This window comes from Bos mutus, chromosome 29 (assembly GCF_027580195.1).
Source record: "Bos mutus isolate GX-2022 chromosome 29, NWIPB_WYAK_1.1, whole genome shotgun sequence".
NCBI lineage: Eukaryota > Metazoa > Chordata > Mammalia > Artiodactyla > Bovidae > Bos > Bos mutus.
The window spans coordinates 27,491,094-27,504,784 of NC_091645.1; the positions used below are offsets into that span (position 1 = coordinate 27,491,094).

Genomic DNA, 13,691 nt, shown 5'->3' on the forward strand with positions numbered 1-13,691 from the left:
ACATAACTTTTTCCCAAACCACTGTATGAAACCTCACCAGTTGCCAAGAACGTGACAGGACTGGCTTAGGGTTCCTCTGGACATGAATATGTGTGCTACACCTAATATATCAAGCATCTTTCCTCTCAGGGCTCACACATAAGTGCTATTTCCTTCGATCTTGATGTTGAGTAGGCATGTTTTTCTTTATTAAAAAAAAAAAAATGGGGTGGAGGAGGATGAACTGAGAGAGCAGCATTTACACTACCATATGTAAAATAGATATCTGGTGGGCAGCTGCTGTCCAGCATAGGGAGCTTAGCTCAGTGCTCTGTGATGGCCGAGCTGGGTGGGATGGCAGGGGCAGGCTCAAAAGGGAGAGAATGTAAGTATACTTATAGGTGATTCTCCTTGTTGAACAACAGAAACCAACACAACCTTGTAAAGCAATTATCCTCCAATTAAACATGTTTTAAAAACTAAAAAAGACTGTGTCATAAAAATATTGTTTTGCTTTTTAATGAGTGTTTGTTTTTTCTAGTCTCCTCTCCACCCCTCTGGACAGTCTGGTCGTCCCAAAACAAAAGCCTAACAGGAGCTTCAAGAAGGCCAGTTATCATTGGCCTCAGGGAACCAGAGCTCCAGCTGAGACAAGACTGTGGAGGCTGCAGGAGGCTGGGCCGCTCTCCATTGGTCCCTGGCCACAGGGTGTGCAGCTGGCTCGCCTTCCCTCCCACCCACCGCAGAGAATACAGCTGGCCCTGCGGCCCACCAGGCAGGAGCAGCCGCAGTGCCCCCACAGAGCACGTCATTGAGATGCGCTGCCCCTGGAATCGCCTTTTGACTTGCCACTGAGCCTGCTGTGGCCAATAAGCCGGCCAGATGCAAAGGCAATGGCCCTTTGGTCCCAGTGGGAGCCGCAGCTTGTGGCTGGGTGATGTGGCTCCAGGCTGCCAGGGTTACTGGGCTTCCACACATGGTCTCAGGAAAATTCCACAGGAAGTCCAGGCTTGCCCGTTCTGGATCTTGCCTGGCAAGTTTCATGCAGAATAAACATTGAAGACGAAGAACAGGCTAATGCACTCAGTATATTTTGGCAGGGAAGTTATTTTTCAGCGGCAAGTACCTGTAAAAAGTCACCTCCCTTGAAATTCAGTTCAGCACCGAGTGCTAAGGATCGTATGCTGCTTCCATGGAAACGGAGGATGAAACTGCTTTCGCTCCCTCCACCCACACCAGCTTCTGCACCGACTGGGAACTCCAGGGCCAGCTCGGGAGGTGGCGCGGTGACCCGTTGCTAACACTCCAGAGTATGGCAAGGCCAAATGAACTGGGGGAGGGGGTGGCATCGTCCTCTATTGTTACCAGCACACGCGGAACTGAATCCAAAGCACTGGCTGGAAAACTTCCATTTTCAAACTCACATGTGTGCAGTATTTCAATCCAAAACTCAAAAGCCACAGAAAGTGTTAGCAAAAAATGGGGGTGGGGAGAATTCTTGCTGGACCTGATGACAACTACTTCTGAAATGGGAATCCTTTCCCAGAATCACCAAGCCTTTAAAAAAAAAAAGAGAAACTTTGTATTTTATATTGGGGTATAGCTGATTAAGGAACAATGTTGTGAGAGCTTCAGGTGAACAGAGGGCAAAGGGACGCAGCCATACATATACATGTATCCATTCTCCCCCAGACTCCTCTCCCATCCAGGCAGCCTCATAACACTGAGCAGAGAGTTCCCTGTGCTTACAGTAGGTCTCACCAAGCCATTTTTGATGGAAGCATTTCCTCGGGGATATTGGCAGCAAACTTAGGAATAAAGAGATTTCAGGAAGATTTTCATTTAAATGACGCTTGGTTTCCCTGCTGATGAAAGGGGAAGCCTTCCTCCATCTGCTGAGATCAAATTTCATCTCATCAAACACCTCGGTGTAATTATTTTCCTACCAAGTATTGAAATGAGGATGTAAATGAAGACCAAGGTATTTGAAGTCATTAAGGCTGCAGCGATGGGGAGAGCCCTCCACCTCTCTGGGGACCCACGGTTCACCATCAAAGCAGCTGCTCGCCAGTGTTCATTTTGTAACCTTTACACCACATTCTGGAATTAATGAAGAAACGTCAAGAATCTATTTCCTCAGAGAGTCGTAGTGTGGGGTCTGCACAGGCGAGCAAGGCACGTGTGTGGGGGCGGGGCGGGGGTGGTGTTCAGTCACTCAGTTGTGTCCGAAGGACAGTGACGGACTGTGTAATTATCGTGTATAATAATAGTTTACAAAATAATGTCAGCTTTTGAAGTGAGGGCGTTAGTCACTCAGTCATGTCTAACTCTTTGCGACCCCGTGGACTGGTAGACCACACCAGGTTCCCCTGTCCCTGGGATTTCCTAGGCAAGAATACTGGAGTGGGTTGTTATTCCCTTCTCCAGGAGATCTTTCCGACCCAGGGATTGAATCCGTGTCTCCTACATTGGCAGGCGGGCTCTTCACCACGGAGCCACAAGGGAAGCGCCACTTTACCTTCGACCACATTACAATATGGCAGATTGAAAGTTGAGAGAATAACTATAAATAAGCCAGTCATCATACCTCCCGGGAATCTTTTATTGTACTATGGCGCCAGCCCTTCTCTTCTGGATTTTAATTGCCCGATTGGTAAAGCAGGAATGTGGAGACTGCTGAGATATGGAAAACCGGGTTTCCCATCGAACACTGGCCATCTTCTTCTGAGCCTAACTAGAAATAGCCAAGTCTTAAGATGTACCCTGACTTAGAAGGTGACAGATGAGCATTTAGACTTTCCTCCATTTATAAACATCTCACTCGGTGTTATAAATAACACTCGATTTTAAAATTCCACTTTACCCTAACAACAAGATGGGCACACAATCTGCCATTTCCTTCATTTGACTGTGAAGAGTGGTTGGTTATAGTGGAAATTTTGTCTCCCCAGAAATGTCATATGGAGGGAGAGAAGGGGAAAGAGAGAGGCACTGTATGCACACGTGTGTGTGTGTGCGTGTGTGTGTGTGTGTGTGCGTGTGTGTGTGTGTGTTGGGAGTCTTCAGGGGTAGGGAGGAAAATGAATAAAGGAGGAGTCATGTCAAGCATCTTTATGATCCAAAAACAAAGTTCTACAGAGTGTTAAGAGACTAGAAAATTTGGCTTTTGGTACTGCCAGCACCTAAAACGCTGTCTTGCAGACTAAGCGCGTGATTCTAAAACAAACAAAATTAACACTTGGCTTTTTCAGATGGAATCTTTTTCTATTTTTCTGTATCTCAGAGCTTCTATAGCCTTAGTTCGATATAGAAGATGTTTAAGAGTAAATTCCAGGCAGAAAAAAAATGTGTTCAGTCTTAACAATCAAACTGTGACTTAGCTTGACAGAAAATGGGATGAGATCCCCTGGCACAGAGTGCAGTTGAGAGCCTGACTGTGCAGATACAAACAGATCTGGTCCATGCCTCTCTGTGCAAACAGGGAACTGCAATTAAAGCATTAAGGAAAATACTGTTTTCCTTAATGAGTTAACAGCAATCCCACTTCTATATAAAACCATGCTTTCTATCAAGAGATGAAACTTCAATTTTGCTTCTATTCACTGATGTTAACATGGAGCCCAGTTAAGTCAAATTTAATAAACATTTAAATTTAAAAGGTTTCCATATATTTAAGTAGGGTAGAAAGCAAGACTAAGTAAAATATTGGTTAGGAAGACATAAATGCAAGAATTTAGATTTTTAAATTAGAAAACTAATAATGAAAGGAAATAGGTATGTCCGAAGTAGAATATTTTTAAAAGCATTATTTATTAACTGGTTTTTTTTTAAAAAGAGAGAAAAAAAGAAGCTAGAAGGGGCAGAAGCTACAGAAGCAAAACAAGAGACCTTAAGTATGTGCAAGGGCTCAATTTTATACATTTTTTTTAAAAGATTAATTGAGATCATGGTCTAGTTGTAGAGTTTTTTAAAACTCAAATATCTCTCAAAAATGAAGAAGTAGATAATGAAAAAAAGGCAAGAAAATAAAAATCCACTTAAGGAACTGAGTTTTAGAGAAAGAGCTACTAGGGAAGATCATAATCTTTTCAAGATCTGAATCTATTAATGGGAACAAATAAAAGTACATGTCAAAGTATAAACATATTAGTTCTGATCCCTAATGCAAGTTAAATCATTTATTCCTAAGATTCTTATTTATACAATGTGCCTCTTTATTATAAATTGAGCCTTTGATAGATATTTAAGGTATCAGTTAAGTGAAATCAATTTCTTGTTTTTATAACTTTGTCTTAAAAACCAGTCATTTCATGCTTATTATAGAAAAATCAGATAATAAAGACAAGCAAAGAAAATCAACCCTAATTTCAAATGTGTCAAAGGACTTAATTCACATGAATTTCTCTGGAGGTCTGAGAGTGAGTAAAAAAAATATTTTCTAATCTCTCAGCAGTGTTTTAAGCTGATAAACTTTAAACATAACTATGAACTTGCTACTGTCCAGCCCTGATTCTAATATAAATGAAACAGCAATGATTCCCTTACTTTTATTTTTAAATCAAATCGCTTGTACTAAACAAACAAAGGAAGGACAATTCTGAGGCCCAAAAGCAAAACCCCATCCCACTCTATCCAGAAATCCACTCCCTTTATTCTAGACTGCTTTGGTGTTCAATCAGAAAGCAGAGTTGTTTGCAGAAAGAAATCTCAGAGCCCCAAGGCTTTTGTTTACCACTCTTGTTTTGCTAGAGTACCAGTAAACAATTAAGAAGCTTGCTTCCTTGATGACTTTTTCAACATCCTTTTCTTTAAAAAAAATGTTTTTAAATGTATGGCTGCACTGGGTCTCCACTGCCGTGCACGGGCTTTCTCTAGTTGCGGCGAGCAGGGGCTACTCTAGCTGTGATGTGCGCGCTTATCACTGTGGTGGCTTCTCTTGAGAATAGGCTTTAAGGCAAGTGGCTAAAGTTAGTTGCAGCTCTTGGGATCTAGAGTACAAGCTCAATTGTTGTGGCTCAGGGGCTTAGCTGCTACGCAGCATGTGGGATCTTCCCGGACCAGGGATCGAACTTGTGCTCCCTGCACTGGCAAGCAGATCCTCAACCACTGGACCACCAGGGAAGCCCTTCTGATGTCCTCTTTCTCCTGCTTCACTTAAGAGACTCACTCATTATGTGTCAGACTCACCCATTGCTCTAATAGCAATGGAGGTAGGAATACTTCAAGTTGAGCTTCCTCACTGACAACATTTCGACAGGCTGGCATTCCCCCTGTTTGCACTGGGTTTTCTGTTTACTGAGTATGCCCATCCCTACCTGGGAGCCCTTGGAGTGCTCTTCCTCCTCACCTTCTATCAGGCATAAACAGACCCCAGTGAAGCCTCTGGGAGACAAAAATGCTAGTTTTCAATTTAAGAAAAATTAATCTACAAGGCCATGACTAAAACAGAGAAAGATTGACACTAACAAAAGAAATTCTTGGAGGAGACTTACATGTCCCAACTTTGAAACTTACTACAAAGCTACAGTAATTCAACCAGTATGGTACTGCCATAAGGAGAGATATTTAGACCAATGCAATAGACTAAAAAGCCAAGATATAAATCCTCATATATAAAGCCAATGAATTTGTGAAAAAAAGTGCCAAGACCATTCAATAGGGGAAGAACCATCTTTTCAACAATTGGTGCTGGGAGAACTGGATATCCACTTGCAAAAGAATGAAGTTAGACCCTCATCTTACACTACATATAAAAAAAGTGATCAAAAAGACTCAAAGACCTAAACTTAAGAGTTAAAACTAAAATATTCTCAGAAGAAACACTGGAAAAACCTTCATGTCACTGGACTTGGCAACAGTATCAAGAAGATGATACCAAAAGTATAGACAACAACAAAAGAAAACACAGATAAACTGAACTTCATAAAAATTGAGAACTTTTATGTATCAAAGGACACCCTCAAAAATGAAACTGACAAACTAGAGAATGAGACAAAATAGTTATAAACCATGCATCTGACAAGCAATTAATACCTCAAAGATATAAAAAAATTCCTACAATTTAACAATAAAAGCAACCCAATTCAAAAATGGACAAAAGGCCTAAATAAACATTTTTTCAAATAAGACATACAAATGGCTAATAAGTACATGAAGTAATATGCAATATCACTAGTTGCTGCTGCTAAGTCACTTCAGTCGTGTCCGACTCTGCGACCCCATAGACTGCAGCCCACCAGGCTCCCTCGTCTCTGGGATTCTCCAGGCAAGAACACTGGAGTTTGGTTGCCATTTCCTTCTCCAGTACATAAAAGTGAAAAGTCAGAGTGAAGTCGCTCAGTTGTGTCTGACTCCTAGTGACTCCATGGACTGCAGCCTACCAGGCTCCTCCGTCCATGGGATTTTCCAGGCAAGAGTACTGGAGTGGGGTGCTATTGCCTTCTTTCTAGGTCTAGCCTCTATGATTATAATTCACTCAATAAAGATGATGGTTACTTTAATACTCTGACCTAATTAATATTCTGATCAAATTAGTACTATGACCTAATTAAAGTCTAATTCAATGAAGTCATGGTTTACATAAAAACACAATTTAAATGTATTATAATGCTTTCTTTCAAAAACTAACACAATCTTCAATACTAAATTATGTGTTTCCTTCAGCCTTGGCAGGTACTAGTTGTCAGAGAAATGCAAATCAAAACCACATTAGGGTACCACTTCTCACCTACTAATGCGGCTATAATCAGAAAATGAAACCTAACACCTGTCAGTGAGGATGCAGTGAAATCAGAACCTTTGTGTATTGCTAGTAGGAATGTAAAATGGTATAGCCATTGTGGAAAATGGTTTGATGGGTCCTCAAAAATTAAATATAGAACTAACCAAGCAATTCCAATCATAGGCATATATCCAAAAGAACTGAAAGCAGGAACTGAAACAGATTATCTGTAAATCAATGTTCACAGCATTGATTTAATATTGCTATGAACATTGCTCACAATAGCCAAAACGTGGAAACAACCCAGGTGTTCATCCACAGGTGAATGGATAAACAAAATGTGGCCTATACAATGGAATACAATTCAGCCATAAGAAGGGACAAAAGTTTGATACAAGCTACACGCATGGACCTTGAAAGCATGATCCTCAGAAAGATAAGTCAGACACAGAAGAACAACTATTGTATGATTCCACTTCTAGGAGGTACCAAGAAGAGGCAAATGCATAGAGAAAGAGCAAGATAGAGTTACCAGTGGCAGGAGGAAGGAGAAAGGGGGATTTATTGTTTACTGGGTATGGAGTAAACGTTAGAGATGATGATAAAGTTCTGGGGATAGAGAGTGGTGACTGGGTACACAAAGCATTGTGAATATATTTAATGCTGCTGAACTGTACACTTACCAACAGTGAAAATGATAAACATTATGTCATATTCATTTTAGCCACAGTTTTTAAAAGCATGTTTTAAAAACAAAGTTTCATAAACACCAAGTGATTTGCTCCAAGCCATACAACTCGTAAGAGGCAAAGCCAACATTCAGTCTCAATTTTTAAAATCTCCATGGCAACAAAAGACAGAGTGTGTTAGCTGCTCAGCATCAAAACAAAATCTAATCGTTTTGATCTCCTAGGCTGTCTCCAGAAGCTCATCTTCTAAGACCATTCAAAGAGAAGAGTAACCTACATGGCCCCCGATTTGCTATTAAATCTCCGTTACCATCAGATACTGTCCAGCTTCTGCCTTTAGCCCAGGAAAGTGAGAAAGTAGTGCCCCACACACTGACAGCACACTGGCCATGACTAGCAAAACAGGATTTGGGGTCACATTCACACCCTGGCTCCACAATTATGCTGTGATCTTAGGCAGGAGCTTAAACTCAGCTGGGCCAGTGTCCTCATCTGTGAGATATGAATGTCTTTTAAGTATTCACCCTATGAAGTTGTTCAACTGAATTAATTAGCACATGCAGAGAAAGCACTTAGAACAGATCTTGGCTTCTACCTCCTGCTCCTCCTCGCCCCTTTCCTCTTCCTTCTTTTTCTTCTTCATCATCAACGTTATTATCACTGAGACTTTGCAAATTACCTGTGAAACTGTCATCTTCATGTTACTTTGCCCACTGCAAAGCCAAACGTCTCCAAACAAGACATCATGAACTCTCAGAGTGAAGTTTATCCTCCCAAGAGTCTGCTGTGCCATCACTTCATAAGGTCCACCAGGCTTCATAGGATCCAGTACCACTGTCCAGGTGTTAGAGTCTGCTGAAATAGTAACAAGGCTCCAAGGAATTAATGAATCAATCCACTAAAATGAAACTGAAGCCCAGAGTCATGCATCAGATCTTCCTTTTTTTGCCACAAAAAAAAATTTGTGGCAATTCCCCTCTTCTGTGATGAACTGGATCCAAAGCTATGAAGACCAGCCAAATTTTAGACATGTCAACAGAAATAACAAAAGCAGTAGTGTGGCTCTCTTTAATCTGTAAAATCCCTCCTTACTTTTAACTGAAGCATTTATAAGAAAAGTAAATCACCCAGTTATAATCCTAAGCAAGGACAGACAAAAATACAGATGTTAAATGCAAGGGAGTTTAATACAAAAACGCAAGATGGAAATTCTTACTATACCACCAAACTGTCAAAATCAACATGATCATAATCTAATAGATCTACAGTGCCCCAAACTAACTTGGAACTATCCAATCAAATGTGAGCACAGGTTAGAGAAAACCACTCATCATCTGAAACTTACTTGATGGTACCATCCTTGTCATCAACACCCCCACCTCCTCCCCACGTTGCTCTTGGGGATTAAAAACACCAGTGGTTCTGGGCTCTTCTATCTACAGTTAAACAGGTGAGTGGAGAAATGGACGCAAAGAAGTAGTAGGAGGCAAATAAATTCATCTCTCTTTGAAGAAGATGTTTAGACTTACCCAATTAATTATTTTCACAGAGTTATTTACCAGTCTTAATGTTTTCGGACTCAATTAAGGAGATGAAAAGCCATCCAAGGCCCTGTTTCAGAAATTCATAGCACATTCCTTAGGAACCACCCCCCCACCACCTTCCCACCTCTCACCCACTCATACCACCACCACTGCCAACATCATACTCGGAAACTCAAGAAGAATATCTTCCAAGTGGCAAAATTATGCCTAGGAGAACCAAACCACACGAACAAAGTTGAAGAAGTGGAAGGAGAAAATAGATAAAATAGAGATGATCATTTTAAAAGAAATATTCTTGGCATAATGTTGAAGAATATGGACTGATTGATAATTTGTGCCCATCAGATCAATGTCAATTCAAAGGGAAGGAACGGCAAGAACGGCAAATGAGGCATCCTAAGGTTATCGTTGTGGTTGTTGAGTCCACTAAGTCATGTCCAACTCTTTTGCGACCCCATGGACCCGCCAGGCTCCTATGTCCATGGAATTCTCCAGGCAAGATTACTGGAATGTGTCGCAATTCCTTCTCTTGCCATTCCTTCTCAGGGGATCTTCCTGACCCAGGGATTGAACCCACTTCTCCTGCTTGGCAGGAGGAGTCTTTACCATCTGAGCCACCTGGGAAGCCAAGGTTATTGTACCAACGAGAAAAAATATCAATTATAAAAATACTAAAAAACAAAAATACCAGCCAAGTGCCTACTCTGTACCACATGCTAAGATCCTCCTAGTCAGTAAGAGCTAACGGGAGAAGTCCAGACACATGGCAGGAGATGGGTAAAGGCTGAAATGGTAAAGGATTACTCCGAGTCTGGGAGAAATATCCAAAACCCTTAGGCAACAGTGAAAAGGCTCAGGTCACTCCTCTTAGAAGCAGAGCCGACTGAGTCCGCTATTCCCACCCGTGAGAGGGCAACTGAGCCCAGGACCGAATGTCTGCTATTGTTTTTACACCACCAATCACCACAGACATCAACACATTAAATGCAGAATGCACCTAAAGCACAAAAACCACTGTCTGGGAAACAGTGGGCAGCAAGCACAGATTGCACCGCACAGGTGTGAGGTGATCCGTATGGCGCTCTCGTCTGAGCAGGCAGACTCTCCAGCTGTCCCAACCGCAGCCTTGCCAAGGTCTCCCCAGGCTTCTTACCGGAGCTCCGTCCTCCTGTCATCAACGTTACTCATTTGTGATAATGCGGTCAATCCCTGCAAAACCTAGGACAGGGCTATTTTCTGAGCCTTCTACTACAGTACATGCTATTCTGAGTCACTGCTATTAATTAGGTGTTTGCACTTAGTCTCCATCCAAGCAATATGGCTGGTGTGGAAAACCACCTTCCCCAGAGCTTCTGAAAAGCTCTGCTGCCCAGCAATAAAAAGGCAAAGAAGGAAAGGGGGAGGAAGCTGGGCAAAACACAGCACCACCCCCCTACCTCAGCCAGAGGAGGCACTCCCCCTAGAGCCCAAAGCATCTGAAGAGAACCAGGCATCGAGAGCCTTGTTCTCCAGAACCACTCCCTCTAGGAAACCTCTCAACTTCCTCAAAGACCTTGAGAACTTCCTTCTGTTCTAGTCCCCGAGTTCTTTTAGTTTCTAGCTCTTTTCCTCTCCCACTTCATAAAAGAAAAACTCTGACACACTCAGGGTCAAGTAAAGTTAACTGCCACACAAGGCAGGAGAAACCAGCTCCACTACAGAGAGGTTATTAATGGTCAAACTAACTCAGAAACAATCAGTTTAAAACAATGCAGATTTACTTCCATGGGCGGGAGAAGACTCTTGAGAGTCCCTTGGACTGCAAGGAGATCAAACTGGTCAATCCTAAAGGAAATTTAACCCTAAATATTCATTGGAAGGACTGATGCTGAAGCTGAAGCTCCAATTCTTTAGCCACCTGATGCCAAGAACTGAGTCACTGGAAAAAAACCTGATGCTGGGAAATACTGAAGGCAGGAAGAGAAGCAGGCAACAGAAGATAAGATGGTTGGATGACATCACTGACTCAACGGACATAAGTTTGAGCAAACTCTGGGAGACAGTGAAGGACAGGGAAGCCTGGCATGCTGCAGTCCGTGGGGTCACAGAGTCAGACATGACTTACTGCCTGAACAACAAAGTGTATACAAAGGAAAACAGCCCTCGTGAAGACTGTTTCTAGACTGAAAGCAAGGGTGGGACGGTCCACAAGGAGCACTGATTCGGCCTTGGCCCATCCATTTAGGACTGGCTGTTTAAGTGGAGCTGACCATAGGCCAGTGAAGTCTAGTTGTAGATTTCAGAAACCATTGACCCACAAAGTCCATTAGGTTGAGTCCAAGTGATAAAATTGAGTGACTGACCACCAAGAGTTGAAGCTCACTATTCAGCTGGTGTTTGCTGACCCCAATGGGCTTCCTGAGCAACAGCTGTTCTGGGTCCTTCCTCTAGGCTCCCATCACTTGCCATCTTGTCATATCTCTTACCAATCCAGGCCCAGGTTTATGTAAATGCTCATTTTTGCTGCAATCAAACATCTGCTTCCTCCATTCTTTCTTCTTCCATCCAGGAAGATACATGTCCTTCCTTCACTGTGCCCACCATGTGCCAGGAGCATCACCAAGTAAGGGCAGAGAGCAAACCCCAGTGCCGGGTTATACTGACAAGAAAGCCACGCAAACTGACTGTGTTTCCCTGCCCAACCACTAGCGTATCTGGTGGCTTATTTCTCACTGTCCCTCTTCTCTTCATTTTCCAGCCACAGGCATAAGAAAAGAACTCTCTCCATGTTTTCTCCATCCCCCAGACCAGCCCCCACCTTAAAATGGGAAGAATCAACAAATCAAAGGCAAAAAAAAAGAAAGAAAATAATGGGTCTAGAGACATGATTAGTCATAAAGCACATCTTGCTTTTTTCCTCTTTGCCATTCACATCAGATGTTAATTATTTTTCAGGTTATTGTGCCAAATCTCAGCAGCCAAGAAGAGAAAAAGGAAAATTATCCAACAACTCTTCCCTTTCCAAGAGGAAAAACCTGGATCAGGAAGAAGCCCCCAGTCACTGTTCCCCCACAGAACCCTGGCACCCCACCAACTGCAGACAGGCTCACTGGTTTGTGGAAGTGACCTGGAGGTAAAGGAGGCCTTACTGCCCAAACTGCCCCTTCCAGACCTGCATTATTCTGTATAAAGTTCATCTCTACCGCCACCATGAATGAAAAAAAAAAGCTTAAATATTTTTCTATCAATAAAACTATTCCTGTAAATTCCTTAATCTATAGCCTGTTATGGCAGACACAGCCAAAGATGACTCCCAATAAGTCACACCCTTGCAGAGTTCCTCAAGTGCTGGCAGAATTCATGATTTGCTTCTAATCAACAGAAAATGGCAGAGGGGATTAGATGCCATCCTCATGATTATGTTATCTTACCTAGAAAGGATGAAGGGGGGGTTGCAGGTATAATGAATAATCCCTCATCAGTTGACTTGAAGTTAACTCAAAGGGAGATTGTTCTGGGTGGGCCTGACCTAAAGAAGGTGAGCCCTTTAAGTAGGGTCTAGAGGTAAGAGATGAGAAGCTTCAGAGATGGGGCCATGAATTCTACAGGCACAAGGACAGGACTCTGCCAGCAACCTAACGGAGCCTGGAAGTTAATCATTCCCTATTGGAGCCTCCAGATGAGAACTCGGCCCAGCCAGCACCTTGATTTCAACCTTCTGAAACTCTGAGAACCCAGCTAAATGATGGCCAAGTTTCAGATCGACAGAGATAGTAAAAGTAAGTTGTTTTAATCACCTACGTTGGCGATAACTTACTATGTGACATAGAAAACTAATGCAGATTTTTTACTTTCTACAAGGTTTAGGCTTTCTGAGTTTTTCTTTACCTCGATCATGATGACAAATTCAAGCAGATACACCTTCATTTTATCGCCTGCAGGTGCACCCCCAAAGTGTGTCAAAGTGCGAGGATACAGGCTCCTTGCCCCAAGTTCACACCTTGCCTCTGAAAGAAGCATTATGCGTCACCTGATGACATAAACAGGCCCGGAACCTGACCATGTTCCCAGCCATCCCTCAGGTCTCAACTTTCCCAAAGCTCAAGTGTCAGTCTACTGGACAAAACCCTTTATGCCATTAAATTCTGCTTTGCTGTGGGCACTTAGGGGATTATAGGTAATAAGTTAAATATTAACAGAGATGGACAGAGTGGCCAAATGAGGTAGTCTGGCTGAAAATCCCAGGGTCGTCATCAGAATCTAAATAGAAGTCAACCCTTCAAAATGCCCCACAGTGTCTCCTTTGAAACACATTTCCTTCACTGCCCAGTGAAATTTCCTACATGTCTATCTTTTTTATTCCAAATATCACTTTATCCATGTTGCTTCATGGGCAGGACAGAGCAAGCTGTCCATTGAAGTTATTTTATGGATCTGTATAAACTATTGTACCTTTTTTTTCTACCAAGACAGTGTGGAAGCCTACCAAATAGCCCCTTCCCGACCCCATCAATAACAACAATCTCTTTCCCTGTGAAATTCCCATCAATAGTCCATGAATCACTTGGTTCCCGTCAGTTGCTGCTATACATCCAAACTCTAAACGATGCATCACTTTTCAGTGATGCAACTGAGCTGAACCTAAACTGCTAAATGGGAAAGGAAAGGACAGCATGAGCGAGTGGGTTCCTGGAGGGTGGACACTACTTACATTCTTCTTTGAATCTCTAGGGTTTCTAGCTTCTTATAAATAATAAGCCCTCAGTTGGCGTTCACAGA

General features: G+C 42.5%; 1 protein-coding gene across 8 annotated transcripts in view; it reads right to left on the reverse strand.

Moving 5' to 3' along the window:
- Nucleotides 1-13,691, reverse strand: part of SIAE (sialic acid acetylesterase) — a 37,751-nt gene that overhangs the window by 15,956 nt on the left and 8,104 nt on the right. For 6 of the 8 annotated variants that reach the window (XM_070365231.1, XM_070365230.1, XM_070365233.1 and 3 more), the window contains one exon: nucleotides 8,069-8,241. In XM_070365231.1, the coding sequence (XP_070221332.1) occupies nucleotides 8,069-8,241 (173 nt within the window). Of the gene's footprint in view, nucleotides 1-8,068; nucleotides 8,245-13,691 lie in introns of all 8 variants that reach the window. The other 2 variants (XM_014480874.2, XM_005903937.3) reach the window with 1 other exon arrangement.